This window comes from Gekko japonicus, unplaced genomic scaffold, assembly GCF_001447785.1.
Source record: "Gekko japonicus isolate JY-2015 unplaced genomic scaffold, Gekko_japonicus_V1.1 scaffold11, whole genome shotgun sequence".
In the NCBI taxonomy this organism is placed as follows: Eukaryota; Metazoa; Chordata; class Lepidosauria; order Squamata; family Gekkonidae; genus Gekko; species Gekko japonicus.
Window position 1 is genome coordinate 1,031,394 of NW_015166418.1, and position 13,644 is coordinate 1,045,037.

The 13,644-nt window shown below is 39.9% G+C and overlaps 1 protein-coding gene across 1 annotated transcript; it reads left to right on the forward strand.

The window, feature by feature from the left end:
• The first annotated feature begins 787 nt into the window (after positions 1–787).
• LOC107110797 lies at positions 788–7,786 on the forward strand. The gene is made up of 6 exons (XM_015411605.1): positions 788–952; positions 4,188–4,247; positions 5,583–5,714; positions 5,830–5,976; positions 6,753–6,813; positions 7,477–7,786. The coding sequence occupies exons 1-6, from the start codon at positions 788–790 to the stop codon at positions 7,578–7,580; spliced, it is 669 nt and encodes a 222-aa protein (XP_015267091.1). The 3' UTR covers positions 7,581–7,786.
• Positions 7,787–13,644: the final 5,858 nt, after the last annotated feature.

Below are 13,644 nucleotides of genomic sequence, written 5' to 3' on the forward strand. Positions count from 1 at the left end.
AAAACTGACAACAAAATATTACTGTTGATAATTTATCTGTTGAAATTAGATAAAGTAAATGTGGTCATAATGCATCGCAGGCAGCTATTGGATAGTGCCTGCAACATGTTTTTAGTGTACTTTGGCTGCGTGTTGTTCTCCTCTCCTGAGAAGTAGAAACATATGGAATGTTTCAGTTTGAAAAAGCAGCACAAGTGAACAAGGATCTCTCTCTTCCTGGATTGCACTCCCCCCCCCCCCAACAACACACAGATCTCTTTTAATTTTTCTGACTGAAAAAAGTAACACAGCAAGAACCAAGCACAACACTGCAGATAGATTGGGTGGGGGCAGGGGGTCCTCTTTCCAGCATCTGGAAACTTTCATACTACTGATTGATTGCATTTCTATATGCCGCTTTTCTCCCTGAAGGGACGTAAAGCAGCATATAGAAATTTAGCATGCCTGTTTTGCGCTATGTGGACTTCAATATGCTTTTAATTTGAGAGTTTCGTCATGTATCCAATCCTGAATCAAAAAATATTTGGCATATTAATTTTTTTAAAGCCCATTAAGGGGTTTTTGTTTATATTTTGAGTGGATGTCCATATGCAGGCCTCCATATATGTAGCAGCTCTGAATGTTGACACTTCTGGACTCCTAACAGACCCTAATGGAATGGCATGTGAACAATTTGTCAGATGATACTTGTTGGAGTGCCAATGCTTTTTTGTTTTTTGCATCTTTTGAAGGAACCCTTGCTTCTTCCCATACTTGAATGTTCCTGGTAACGTGTGGATGAGCTGGAATGGATCGCTACAGATATTTCATCTTCAATCAGAAAAGCATGGTTGTGTTGGGGCTCTTACAGATAGCTTTTGCTACAATTTGCATCATCGGTGGATTAATAGACAGTGCTCACAGAAGAGAATCAACACTGAGTAAAACTAAGATACCCGTCTGGGCTGGAGTGGTAATTAAATATATATATATATATATAAAGCCTACCTTCTTTGTGTCTATTAGATTAAGATATTTTGTGTATGTGTGTTTTTGTTAGAAGAACCATTTATCTTTTGGCTGGTAGACAGACGTTAATCGACAATAATGCAAATGTGCAATTGTGAAAAGGTGTAATGTTGCATATCTTATTGAGAGTACACATGCCAAAACCATTCTGTTGAAAGTGAAAATTTCAGTTGCCATCTCTCCCCTCCCCAAGCAAAATCTGTGCTGTGGGTTTTTTGTTTCCCCCCCCCCACCTTAAGATTCCACTTCCTGACAGGATCACAGTTAAAGGTTTGCAGGATTTACTCTCTGTATCAATCTACAGTGGCAGCTGGAATGTCTGATACATGTTTGGTAGAAACAAGAAAGAGTCTCAACGCATCTTAAAGATTGTAGCATGAACCACTTAATCAGATGTAGTATATATGTATACATGATAGTCAGTGTGTTATAGTGATTTAAGTGTTGGACCCTGGGGAGACTTGGGTTCAAACTCACACTCATCCATGAAGTGCATTGAGCAACAGTGGGCCAGTCACTTTCTCCTGCCTTAAACTGCTTCAACAGTCTGGTTGTGGGGGCAACCAAATCTGCCACCCTTAGGTTTAATGAAGGTCAAGGTTGGGATAAATACATGACTGACAGACATCCACACGGGGTGTGTGTGTGTGAACTGGGGGCTAAATGGCTATAAAATGTAAGCTGTATCATCTATGACACTTCTGTAAAAAAATTAAAAGTATACAAGATGAGCATGGTGATTATCTGCAACAATTGCAAATGATTGCTATGTTTAAAATGTTCAATACAGAAAAAGCCTAGTAGGGGCCTCCCCCCTATTTTTAATAGATCACAATTTGTGGACCTCTGTATTTTTAATGTTGACACTGCTGAATGTTGACACAGTTTAGTTAGTTAATTTAAAAAATTTACAGTGCAATCCTAAACAGAATTACACCCTTCTTGGCCCATTGACTTCAGTGGACTTAGAACAGTGTAACTCTGCTTAGGATGGCACTGATAATTTTACAATGCTTTTGTCTTCAAGTATCTTCCCCTTTTCCTCTACCCCTCTAAATATTTGCATACTGATATTTCTTTATACATTTGATGAAGTGGGCTCTTCTTGCTACAATGAACCTGATAGTCTTTCGGGTGCAACAAGACTAAGTTTTGGTTTTGCTACAACAGGCTTATATGGCTATCCTACTGGAATGTATTACGTGAAAGAGTGCACGTGGCCTGATGTGGCCTGGCTGCTATGTTGACTGGCTCTGGTTTGGACTAATGTAATTCATTCTGGAATCTTGCCTATTTGAACTGGCATGGCTTCTTTGTTTAGTCCTGTTTCTTTAAGCCAGAGGTCATGCCAGCCACATGACCACGGAAATGTCTTCGGACAGCGCTGGCTCTTCGGGTTTGAAACGGAGATGAGCACCGCAACCCTAGAGTCGGATTTGACTGGCTTTCGAGCAAGGGAACCTTTACCTTTACCTTTTTAGGAGAGCCCAGGCTAACCTGATCTCATCAGATCTTGGAATATAAGCTGGGTCGGCCCTGGCTAGTATTTAGATGGGAGACCTCCAAAGAATACCAAGGTCGTAACACAGAGGCAGCAATGGCAAACCACCTCTGAATGTCTCTTGCCTTGAAAACCCCACGGGGTTGCCATAAGACAGCCGTGACCTTATGGCACTTTCCACCACCAGGGGAGCAGAAGATTGGATTGCTCTCAAAGAGAACTCTGGGCAGTCATGAGAGGGCATAACAACCACAACATTCTCCCCATTAATTGTCTCCAACGTCTGATCATTGGAAGGTATATTGCTTCAGAAAATGGAGATTCTATTTAGCTTTCACGACTGAAGTGGCAACATCCAAGGGCAGAACAGGAATAGTATGGCACAGCTAGAGGCAAGGGAAGATGTGTTGGGAGTTATTTGGCAGGTGGAAGAGGCTTTTTGGAGGCCCAAGTTAAGCTATTGGGGGTGGGGGAGAGAATGAGATTCAGAAAGGCAAATGTTTATTCCAGAATGAATTACATTAGTCAAATTTAACTACTCTGTTTCTGCTACTAGTTTAAAAAGCTAAAAGCAGCTTTGTTTGTGTGGCATGTGGAAGCTGTAACAAAAACTTTGCAAGCAAAAAGCAGCTGGGAATGGTTGTAAGAGAGTAAGCAAGACTTGTTTTTTGATAGTGCTCACAGGTACTGAGCACCAGCCCCTCTTTGGGGGGCTCTGCCAAATCCTATTACTCATTAGCTGGCCCACCCTACTCAGCCAGTGAAAGAGAGAATGGAACTTGAGGAACAGACTAGTGGGGACCTGAAAGTGTGTGTGTGGGGATTGGCACAACCTTATGTATGAGTACTGGCACTTTAAAAAACACACAAAAATAACACCAAGGGTAACTAAGTAATGACAGTAGCTAACTCCAGTACAATGATTTGCTCCAAATGTCCTTTACTCCTGCTGTCAGATCCCATTGTCTTTTGCTATTATAGCTGAAAAGTACTGGGTTCGCCGCATGGAGGACTCGGACGACGACATGCAGTTGCACACGTTTATTGTACTTAACACAAGACTAACTGTAACGGCCCTACAGGGCCAACTATATACATATCCACCCAGCACCCCCTATTCCCATTGGAGGGTTTGAATGTCCTGCCAAGTGGCTATTTGTTGGGGCTGGGGAAAACCAGGTTCCAAAGTTTCCTTTGTTCCAGGAGCCAAGCTCCTGCATGTGCCGCGGACCCCTAGTGGCGGTCCACATACATAACAATAGCAGTGAATTGGATGACATAATTTATACTTCAAAAAGTGGAGGCACATAGTGCCTCATCTAAATGTTTTAGCATCATACAGTGGGCAATCGACCTGAAGACCATCCCTGGTGGGTTCAATACATCAAATCAGATTTTTACTAATACAAAGAGAAAGCAAAATGTGGCAATGATTAGGAATCTCAGCTCTAGAATGGAGAGGTTAAAAAACGCTCTTCTCCATGTCCTACTTAATGGAGACTGCACAGCTTGAGCCGAGAATAGTTTTGTAGCACCATGTAGCTAAGATCATGAAACATCTTGATAAAGTAAAACAGATTTTATCTTTTTTCTATGCTAAAATGTATACATAGCATAGATGCATAATTGTGTTTACCTTTACTCCACCCTCTCATCTTTTGCTACTTCGATTCTGCAGTTCATGGGTGTTCCTGGAGTAATGGCTTTATTTTCTTCTCAGAAAAAGAATCCAGTTCTGGTAGGTTTCTATTATTTACTCATGATTTATTCTATTATTGTTATTAATTATTGGTTGATTTAAGAGAAAGAGAGGGAGATAAATCCACCATCCATGGGTGCAGTCCATCATACCTGAGTCCCACTGACTTTAATGGAGGTTGGCTATATGACCAATTTAAAAAGTATTTGGTCAATTAACCAGTCAAATTTATTTTTAATGTATTGATTTGTATCAGACCAAGAACAAAGACAGAGTTTCATTGTCAGTTGATATGATACTTGTACTAATTACAAAAACAAATTAGTTTGTTGTGAAACAACTTTATAAAACTCTAATGATGATTATTATAACCTTTGATAAGGATCAGTACATGTGGTTGAATAGTTCTTCTCTTTGGCTTTTATTTTGGAGTATCAGGTCAGACTGCTTTATTTTATTTTTATTTTTTTAATTAAGGAAGGAAACAAACTAAATTATATCATCTATGAAAAAAACGGGCAGTTTTTAGGTAGGCCGTGGGCCAGTTCTTCCTTTTGAAAATGCCTGTCATTGCAAGTGGTTAGCAGGAAACACTACTGTGCTGTGCTGCTAGGTCTGCTCCTGACTGCTGTGTGACTTGGAGCCTCAGACACCCTCACTAACAAAATGACTCCCTGATAATCTAATATGGGTAAACTAGGGTTGCCAAGTGTGTCTTCGCTGGGAGCGGGGGTCTCCCAGCCGGCGTCTGGTGCGTGCGTATTTGCGAAACCCGGAAGTGACGGGAGGACGCCAGGCATGCTGGGGGCGGGGCCATGGCCATACAAGGGAAAACCATAGAGTTTTCCCTTGTATGGCCATGGCCCCGCCCCTAGCGTGCCCGGCGTGCCCACGTCACTTTCTGGTGACGCGCACGCAGGGGTGGGGTTTCCCCTGGGGCCCGATTCCGTGGCGTCGGAAATCGGGCCTCCAAAACGGGGGTTTACCCACCCCCTGCCCCCACTTGGCAGCCCTAGGGTAAACTGTCACATGGACAGAGACATGGAGTATTTTACTGAGATCAAATAATTCAGGGAGTGTCTATGGCTTAGTGAGAAAACATCTACTTGCCAGGAAGAAGGTTCCAGGTTCAGTCCATCAATGTGCTGACCCTACTGGAGGTTAAGCTTGTCCTTATTTGGGGCCTGATTTTCTGCCCATACTCCTGAGGTTACACTGTCAAAAAAATGCTTGCATTTCCTATTCTTACTGCAGACTATAATGGTGGCATTCACAGCAGCTCTGGAGGGATGTTTTGTACTGTTACATTTTAAGCCCAAACTCAGTTTTTTTATCCCTTTCCTTTCACTTCTCTAATCCTTGTCTTTCATACAGGTGAATGCAATGATAATTGCCTCAGTATTTTCCTATTTCACTACTCTAATTGTAGTTGTATATGCCTCTCTAACATTAGAGTATGGTGAAAAATATGAGTTCAGCGATGTGTCCTCTTATCATCCAACTGTGGTGAGTGCCAAATATTCTGAAGTATTGGAAATATTCAGGAAACTGTAATTAAAACAATTTCAAAATGTCATAGATAAAACCATGTTCATGTATTTCCTGTGTTTTTGTATTGCAGGTGTTTGTGCTTGATCAGCTCGTGGAAGGAGCCAATATAACAATGCTGATTGCATCTATTTTTAGTGCTGTTACTGTGCTCATTATTATTTATGTCAGTTGCCGAAGCCTTCCATTTTGTTCATGCTTTGACAGTGTAACTGGACTTGTAAGTAGCGATATTATTAAACCTGATATGTTGAATTATCATGGGTTTGATTGAAAATCCTCTTGGGATTTTAAAAAACACCTGTTTTGGGTAATTTGATTACACATGCTGTTTTATTTCTTTAGCCAGTTTTAAAGAGGTTTGAGAAAAATTGTCTCTTCCTATGTGGTATGTAAACATCCAAATACGTTATTAGCATGTTACACTGAGAATGATCTATGAGCAATACATGTAACATTGTTGAAACTAAATGACTGTGGGTCTCAGCAGTGCTGGTATGGGAGACCAATGAGACTTCCAAGGAACCCACCGTAAGCTTTCCAACCAAGGCTGGGGCATAAATGGCCATTTTCTTTCATGGTATACATCTTGTTATGCATCTCTTGAGCTACATATGTTCATAAAGTATTGCGGGTAAGGTTAATGATTTAATGACTTCATTTTTCTCTCTTCCTTTTTATGTAGGGCTTTTACTAGGGTTGCCAACTCCAGCTTGGGAAACTCTTTGAGATTTGGGGATGGTGCCTGGGGAAGACAGAGTTAAAGGAAGGGAAAAGAGCTCAGTGGGAATATAACACCATAGACTCTGCTCTCCAAAGCTACCATTTTCTCCAAGGGAACTGATCTCTGGAGAGCAGACACACTCTCTCTGTCATGGAGCTGTCTGGGATTTGGGTGCAATGACATTTGCTAAACACGATTCTATGAAACCTAGGTTCATATCCATAGTCTGACATCAATCTAATTCTTATCCAAGTCTGTGCTCTTATTCTTAGGAAAGACTCCAGTCTGATGAAGACCAGCTACAAACTGCAGAATTAGTTTGTATGTCACATGGTATGTAGACTATTTTTTGCGACTTTGAAATTAACTGTAACTGCTTTATCTGTCACTCATCAAATATTTTTATTTATTTGTTTCTTCACATTTATCGCCTGCCCTTCACAGAAGTGGGCTCAGGGCGGGTAACAACATTTCATTTATACAAATATATTAGTACAATAAAACTTGAAATTTAAAACATCATCATAAATTTCAAAATGTTGAAATGGTGGTCACAGCTGATGGCATAGAAATTTTTGGTTGTGGGAGGTTCCTGGCCATAGCCAGTAGTTGTTATATAGCTGAAGAATAACAGGGTGACAGACACCTCAGGGGGGCCATGTATGGACATCCACTGCCTCAGCCAAAGACCTGGCGGAACAGCTCCGTCTTGCAGGCCCTGCTGAATCGAAGTAGATTCTGCAGGGCCCTGATCTCAATGGGGAGCGTGTTCCACCAGGCAGGGGCCAGGGCAGAAAAGGCCCTGGTCAAGGAAAGGTGGGTGTCTTTCGGGCCAGGAACTACCAGGAGGTGATGATCCATCGAGTGTAGTGCTCTTCGGGGCATATACGGGAAGAGGTGGTCCCTCAAATATATGACCAAATCTTGAGGAAAACATTTGGGTTTTGGAGGAAATAACTATTGTGCTAATGATAAACTATATATTTTTCTTTCTAGGGCAAGTGGATAGAATTTTTATCTCTCCAGTACAATTTCCAGATCTACATTTAGAAGGAAATGATGAAATAACCAAACCACCTCCATACATCAGATTTTCTTAGTGTTTTATAATGGATAATGGGTTTTATCAGAATGAATGTAAGAGACTGTTGCTATAAACTTTCAAAACCTTTTAAGTCTGTTGTTCGTAAAGAGACCACATAAAATACCAGATTCTCATGGGCAGAGGAGCTTGTAGGCTTCATGTAACCTACTTCTTGCACAGCCAATATATCTCACCCCATCTCTGAAAAAATGTGAATGTCAGTCCCCCAAGAGTTATATGAGCTAAGATATATATCAGATGTATACTAAAATAGCACTTCATTGAGAAACATGGCTCTTTATGCAGAAGATGGACTTCCACATGCTAACTGGCTTTATTTACTCCAAAAGTACTCCTGTGAGGGAGAATACTGTGGATACTATAAGCATAAACTAAGGCAGTCCACATCTCATCCTAGGTTACCAGTTTCCCAATTAATTTACCTGCCTGGTTGTTATATTAAATTACTTAACTCCTTAAATAGTATTCCTATGACATCCCTCAGGTAGCTTATGGAAATAAACTAGTGTGCACCCCCATCTGGACCATAATTTCATTGCTTTTCCTCCTTAGATTTCCCCCCCCCCCAAAGCTTACATGCATACAAGCAGGGTTTTAGATAATCATGGCTTTTGTTGATTTAAAGAAGGTAACAATGTCTCACAGGGGACTGTACACATCCTTCCACAATTTGTATAAAACCTGCACATTCTTAAAATCAGGAATCAAGAAAAGTATGTAAGCACGTAACTTTGCAAGCATTTAGGAAACATTGCTTAAGTCAGTGGTTTTCAAGTTTTCCCAAACTGGGACCCACCTTTACCTGCCCCAACCCAGGGGAATGTGGTGTAACAGTCATATGACAGAAAAAGGAACCAGAGTTATGATCCTACTGCGGAGGAGGGGGTGGCTCTAGGCCTGAAACATGCATGCAGCATTGGAAGTCTTTGGGGGGGGGGGAGAGTTTTTTTTCTGAATCTTTGTTGTAGAATCTTTGCTGCTGAATAATCTCACCTTGTCTTCCTGCTCCTCCTCTCTGTGTGTACATAAGCATGCAAACAGGTGAAGTATGATGTCTTTGCTCCCTGTGCATGCACACTAGCAGTAAATCCTTTCAAAAAATGGGGGCTCCACAGAGGCCTGTGGCCCACCATCGTGGATTGACAACCACTGACTAAGTGACAGTCCACACTGTGATCTTGTGTAGAAATATGCTAGAGGCTACGAAAAATCACAGGAAGGAGGAGGAATATGTTACTTCTAAGTTCTGAAGAACTTGGCAGGCTAGTTTTCCCTTCCCTTTTACTCACTTTCTGAACTGCTCTCAACATTCTGTGCTTCTGGAGCCGTTGGGTAGGGCGGGGTATAAGTCCCAAAAATAAAATAAAAAATAAAATAAAATAAAATTAACTCACCAGCACAGTGAGGTTTGGTCTCTCTTGGTTAAGTTACAAAATCATTGTTTGTAGATGTCTGGCGAGTCCCCTTGAGTAGATGGATCTCTTCATTTTCTGGGGATGGTCCAGTTGTGCTCAACCATATGAGTGGGCAGTTACTTTACTATTAGATACAGTGATTTCATCATGGTCTAGCACCTGTGTGACAGACTGCACTTTAAAAGTTCGTAAGTGCTGTGTAAACATGTGGAGGACTGTAAAGGGTTAATGCCTCACAGAACCTTGAGTGACAGGCTGATTGGTTAGCATTAGCTGAGCTGAAAGACTTGGGAACTGACTGCTGAAGAGAACTCAGTTTTAGCTCTGAGAACAGGAGCAGTTTAGCACTGACAGAGGACTGGGAAGGTGGGCAAGGAGGAGTGGGAGGATCAGTGAAGACTCCCATTCAGGCCAGAAAAAGGGATGGATCTTCTAGTTAAGAGAAGTGATTCCCCTGCCCAGTTGGAAAGGGAGATAGCTCAAAGAGTGCAGTGATCCCTGGTGTGTTTAGAGAAGGAATTTGGGGACTTGGTAGTGTATCCCTGCCTTATGAAACCAGAAGAGTTAGTTAAACTCAAGAAAGCAGTGTTTAGGAAACACTGAAACCAAAGCCTCTCATCTCTAAGATTCTAGGACTTTGTGAAAAGCTTTAAACTCTCTCTTGCTAGAAATACATGAATGTAAAGTTACTAAATTACCTCAGAGTTCATTATAGATTTACTTCAGACATCTCACCCCTGATTTCACCTGACCTTTTCCCCTCAAAGTTGAATAAAATCTTGTTTATTTTTTGAATGTTCTGAAGTCTCTCATGTACCATTTTCAGAAATTTAAGTGAAAGAGATGATCTTGTCTCTTCCCTCGTTCCTGCTCTAAGCCAGCAACAAAATACAATTAAGTGATAGGCAATATTCCCTCTAAGCTCCACAGTGTTGTGAGCAGAAATTCTACCTCGTGAGTGAAAAAAGCTAGTAGCATTAAAGTTGTGAGTCTACATTTGACTACTGCATAAATTAGTTTTTAGACGATTACTTCCATAACCTTGTAAAAATCTCAAAATAAATTATTTTAACTTATCTTTAAACTATATATTGTACATATTCAAAGATTTAACCGGTAGTGTTTTACAAGGTTATAGTCATAAATCGAAATTAGTTACCATAAGTTAAGTATATCTATTACATTTGGTATTTTAATTTGAGTTACAAGATATGATAAGATTGGGAACCATAGAATTGTAAATTTGCTATATTTAGTATCAATATCTACTGGTATTAACATATCCGTTAATATATAAATTCCATAGTTTAGTGTGCCATAATTTTAGTGTAGGTGCATATATTAATCTAATAGTCACTACTTGGTTCTATAGTAATCATTTAACAAAAATGAATCTTCCTTGTGGGACCTTTAGGGAGTCTAGATGAGTAAATCAAATATTTTAAATAATAAAAACACCACACCTCTAGATTTTGAGTTTCCATATGCAACTATCTGATGCTGAAACTAATTAATCTTAAAAATCAATTTAGTTGGGGATCTAAGATGTGTCTCTTGTAGCCAGTTTGGTATAGTGGTTAAGTGCGCGGACTCTAATCTGGGAGAACCAGGTTTGATTCCCCACTCCTCCACTTGCACCTGGCTGGATGAACTTGGGCAAGCCATAGTTCTGATAAGAGCTGTTCTTGAAAAAAGAGCAGTTCCTGTCAGAGCTCTCTCAGCCCCACCTACCTCACAGTGTGTCTGTTGTGGGGAGGGGAAGGGAAAGGAGTTTGTAAGCTGCTCTGAGACACCTTTGGATAGTGAAGGGCGGGGTATAAATCCAATCTCTTCTCTCCTCTCCTCTTCTTCTAGTAAGAGAATATCAGGGTGTACATTGATTAAATTGAGTATACTGTCTTGTGTTTTATTAAACTATTAAGACCTGTTGTGTTAAGCAAGATTATTTTGATATTCTGAGACATGACAAATATTTGTTAATAGAGTACTTATGTAAACTGATTTATATATTAAGTCTTATAACACTTCTAAGTTGAGTTACAATTAAAAAGAGATTAAAAAACCCAAAGTAAAACAGATAAATAAAAGCAGAAATACCTGAGATTAAAGTACAATTAACAATTTAACATTTTTTCTAGTTTCCTATCATAATAAACTAAAATGGTAACAGTAACAATAATTCTCAAACTATTTATCTTTGAACACTATAAATACTATCTTTTCTATAACTATCTTATAAATCTATTCTAATATCCTAAAATGGTAACAATAATTATTTTTCTAAACCTATCTACCTTATAAATCTATTTGTATATCAGCACTGAAAAAGAATTCTAAATTATATTAAAATGAGCAAAACTCTTTAGGTTCCTGTTAATTCACAAGAAAGTAGAAAAATCTACCACCCAATTCCCGGGCTTAATATACAGTGAGGTCTTAGTACAATTAAAGAAAACAAATATGTCCTCCCCCCCACAATTTTTTTTGTTTTTAGTATTTCTATCCTTTATAAATCTAACATATAACCTCTATATTTATAGTACAAGACAGAATAGATTTTTATAAGCAACTTAGAGACAGATTAAAAATAAAAGAGTCATTTACTAGCATTATATGAAAGTGAAGGAACAAGGATTTTACTATTATTATTTTTTGTAATTTTTAAATTGCTTTTATTCTAAAAACTACAAAAAAATCATAGGATATGGGTACAGTACAAACTACAGGAGACAGAAAAGAAACCACTAAAAACCCAAGTGGCAGGGCGGGGCATCGGGGCGTAAGATGGCGGGCGCTATTTGACGGAGCTCCAACCTACCTTTTCCCTTCCTGCCTTAATTGCCAAGCAAAATTAACAGTGCTGGTCCCATTGGTATAGGAAAAATCGGGGGACATAGCAGCAAATCGGGAGCTCTCACTCCAAAGCGTCTCAATACCTTCTTCAACACAGAATCAGCACAAGAACCTCAGCGCGGGAATTGAGCCCCTGATGCTAAAATGGCCGCCAGATCCGCTACTAATCGTGAGCACCAGAAAGCACTAACAAAACAAGAATTTATTGACACACTCAACTGCTTTAAAATGGAGATGATGGCGAACATCAATGAGATCCTGAAGCCCATGTCTGATCGGCTAGAATCGGTACACAAATCAATACAAAAGGTCTCGCAAGCCATGGAAACAGCCAAGGAGACAGCATTAACAAATCAGGAGAGTATTCAAGGCCTGCAGAAATGTGAAACCTGGGCGAGAGAGCATCCTGGTACTGGAACATCGCGCAAAAGAATGTTTTCTTAAATTTAGGGGCTTTGAGGAGAAAGTTGAAGGTAATATGGACATCCTCATTTATATCGACGTGGCTAACCTCCATTATAAAATTTGATGATGATCTGGCTCCAATGGTGATTAGAGCATACAGAATGGGCCCGCCAATCTCAGAGCATCGAAGAGGCCCCAGAGACATACTCGCAGAATTACTCAACATCAGAGTGAAAAACCTAATATTAAGTGAAGCCAAGAAATCTGGCAGCTTTAAACATAACCAAGCAGAGATTCAAATCTTCTCTGATACTGCCCCAGAGGCTCTATTAATTCGAAGAACACTTAAACCGATAACCAAAAGCCTAACTGAAGCAAATTTAAAATACAGATGGCTGACAACAGGTTACCTGCAAGTGAGATTTCGTGGATCCACCTACACTGCAGATGACCTCGACTCTGGAGCAGCGCTATTAAGAGCAGTGGGTCTGGAACCAGCTCAAGATATGGACACATCCCAAACTAATAAAAGAAAACACGAAACATCGGGAACACCAAAGAAATGGAGCAAAACCCCTACAAGGCACAGAATGTCTCTGTAAATCATAACTGTTGAATCTAGATAAGTTGTCTTACTGAATGTTCCGAAAGGTTAATTGTAATATAATTGCACTGTTTCTTTAACTTTAATATCACTGGTTAAGCTACGGTAGTGGTGGGGGAGTTCTTACTCGGTCATGAAGCCTCAGTTCAAGGCAGTTGGCCTGAGGGCCTGGTTTATGTTTATTCTACTTTTTTTAGACCTAAGGAAGGAGCAAGGTTGGCTCCTTGTGAGTCTATCACACACAAAAGGTCTTTGTTTTTTTTTACCATGAATATCCAAGCTTACCGTCGAATCATAATTACAATGTAGAGTGGAGGAAGTACTTAATAATTGGGTCATTTGGGGAGGGGGGAGGGTAGCAAGGGAAATGTGGGTGGACAGGGAGGGTAATGGGGATAATGTTTTTTCGTTATTGATGGTTTATATAGTACAGTATGATAGAAATACCCTGCACTTGTGCAGGCTCAATTGTTTAACTCTGACAGCTCAATGCTATTTTTATATCGGTTGCTCTATAAAATGCAATGCAGGTACTATTACCAAAAGCCCCTTGAGTTTACTTTATTTAAGGCCAAAGTTAGGTCCAAAGGGACTTTGCATGGTCACTTGAAAAAACTGGTCAATTGGAATATGACCACAAGTAAAATCAGGTTAAGTGTCTATATATATAAACAATGACAGCTCTGGAACTCAAAATCACCTCTCTTAACTGCAGAGGTCTAAATAACAAAATTAAAGCAAAATGTGTAGCCACTGATCTTAAAAATCAGAGAACCAGTATA

Coding starts and splice junctions, on each gene's coding strand:
- LOC107110797 (XM_015411605.1), top strand. CDS start 788: ATGGATCGCTACAGATATTTCATCTTCAATCAGAAAAGCATGGTTGTG. Junction 5,715..5,829: donor CCTCTTATCATCCAACTGTG/GTGAGTGCCAAA, acceptor TTTGTATTGCAG/GTGTTTGTGCTTGATCAGCT. Junction 6,814..7,476: donor ATTAGTTTGTATGTCACATG/GTATGTAGACTA, acceptor TTTTCTTTCTAG/GGCAAGTGGATAGAATTTTT.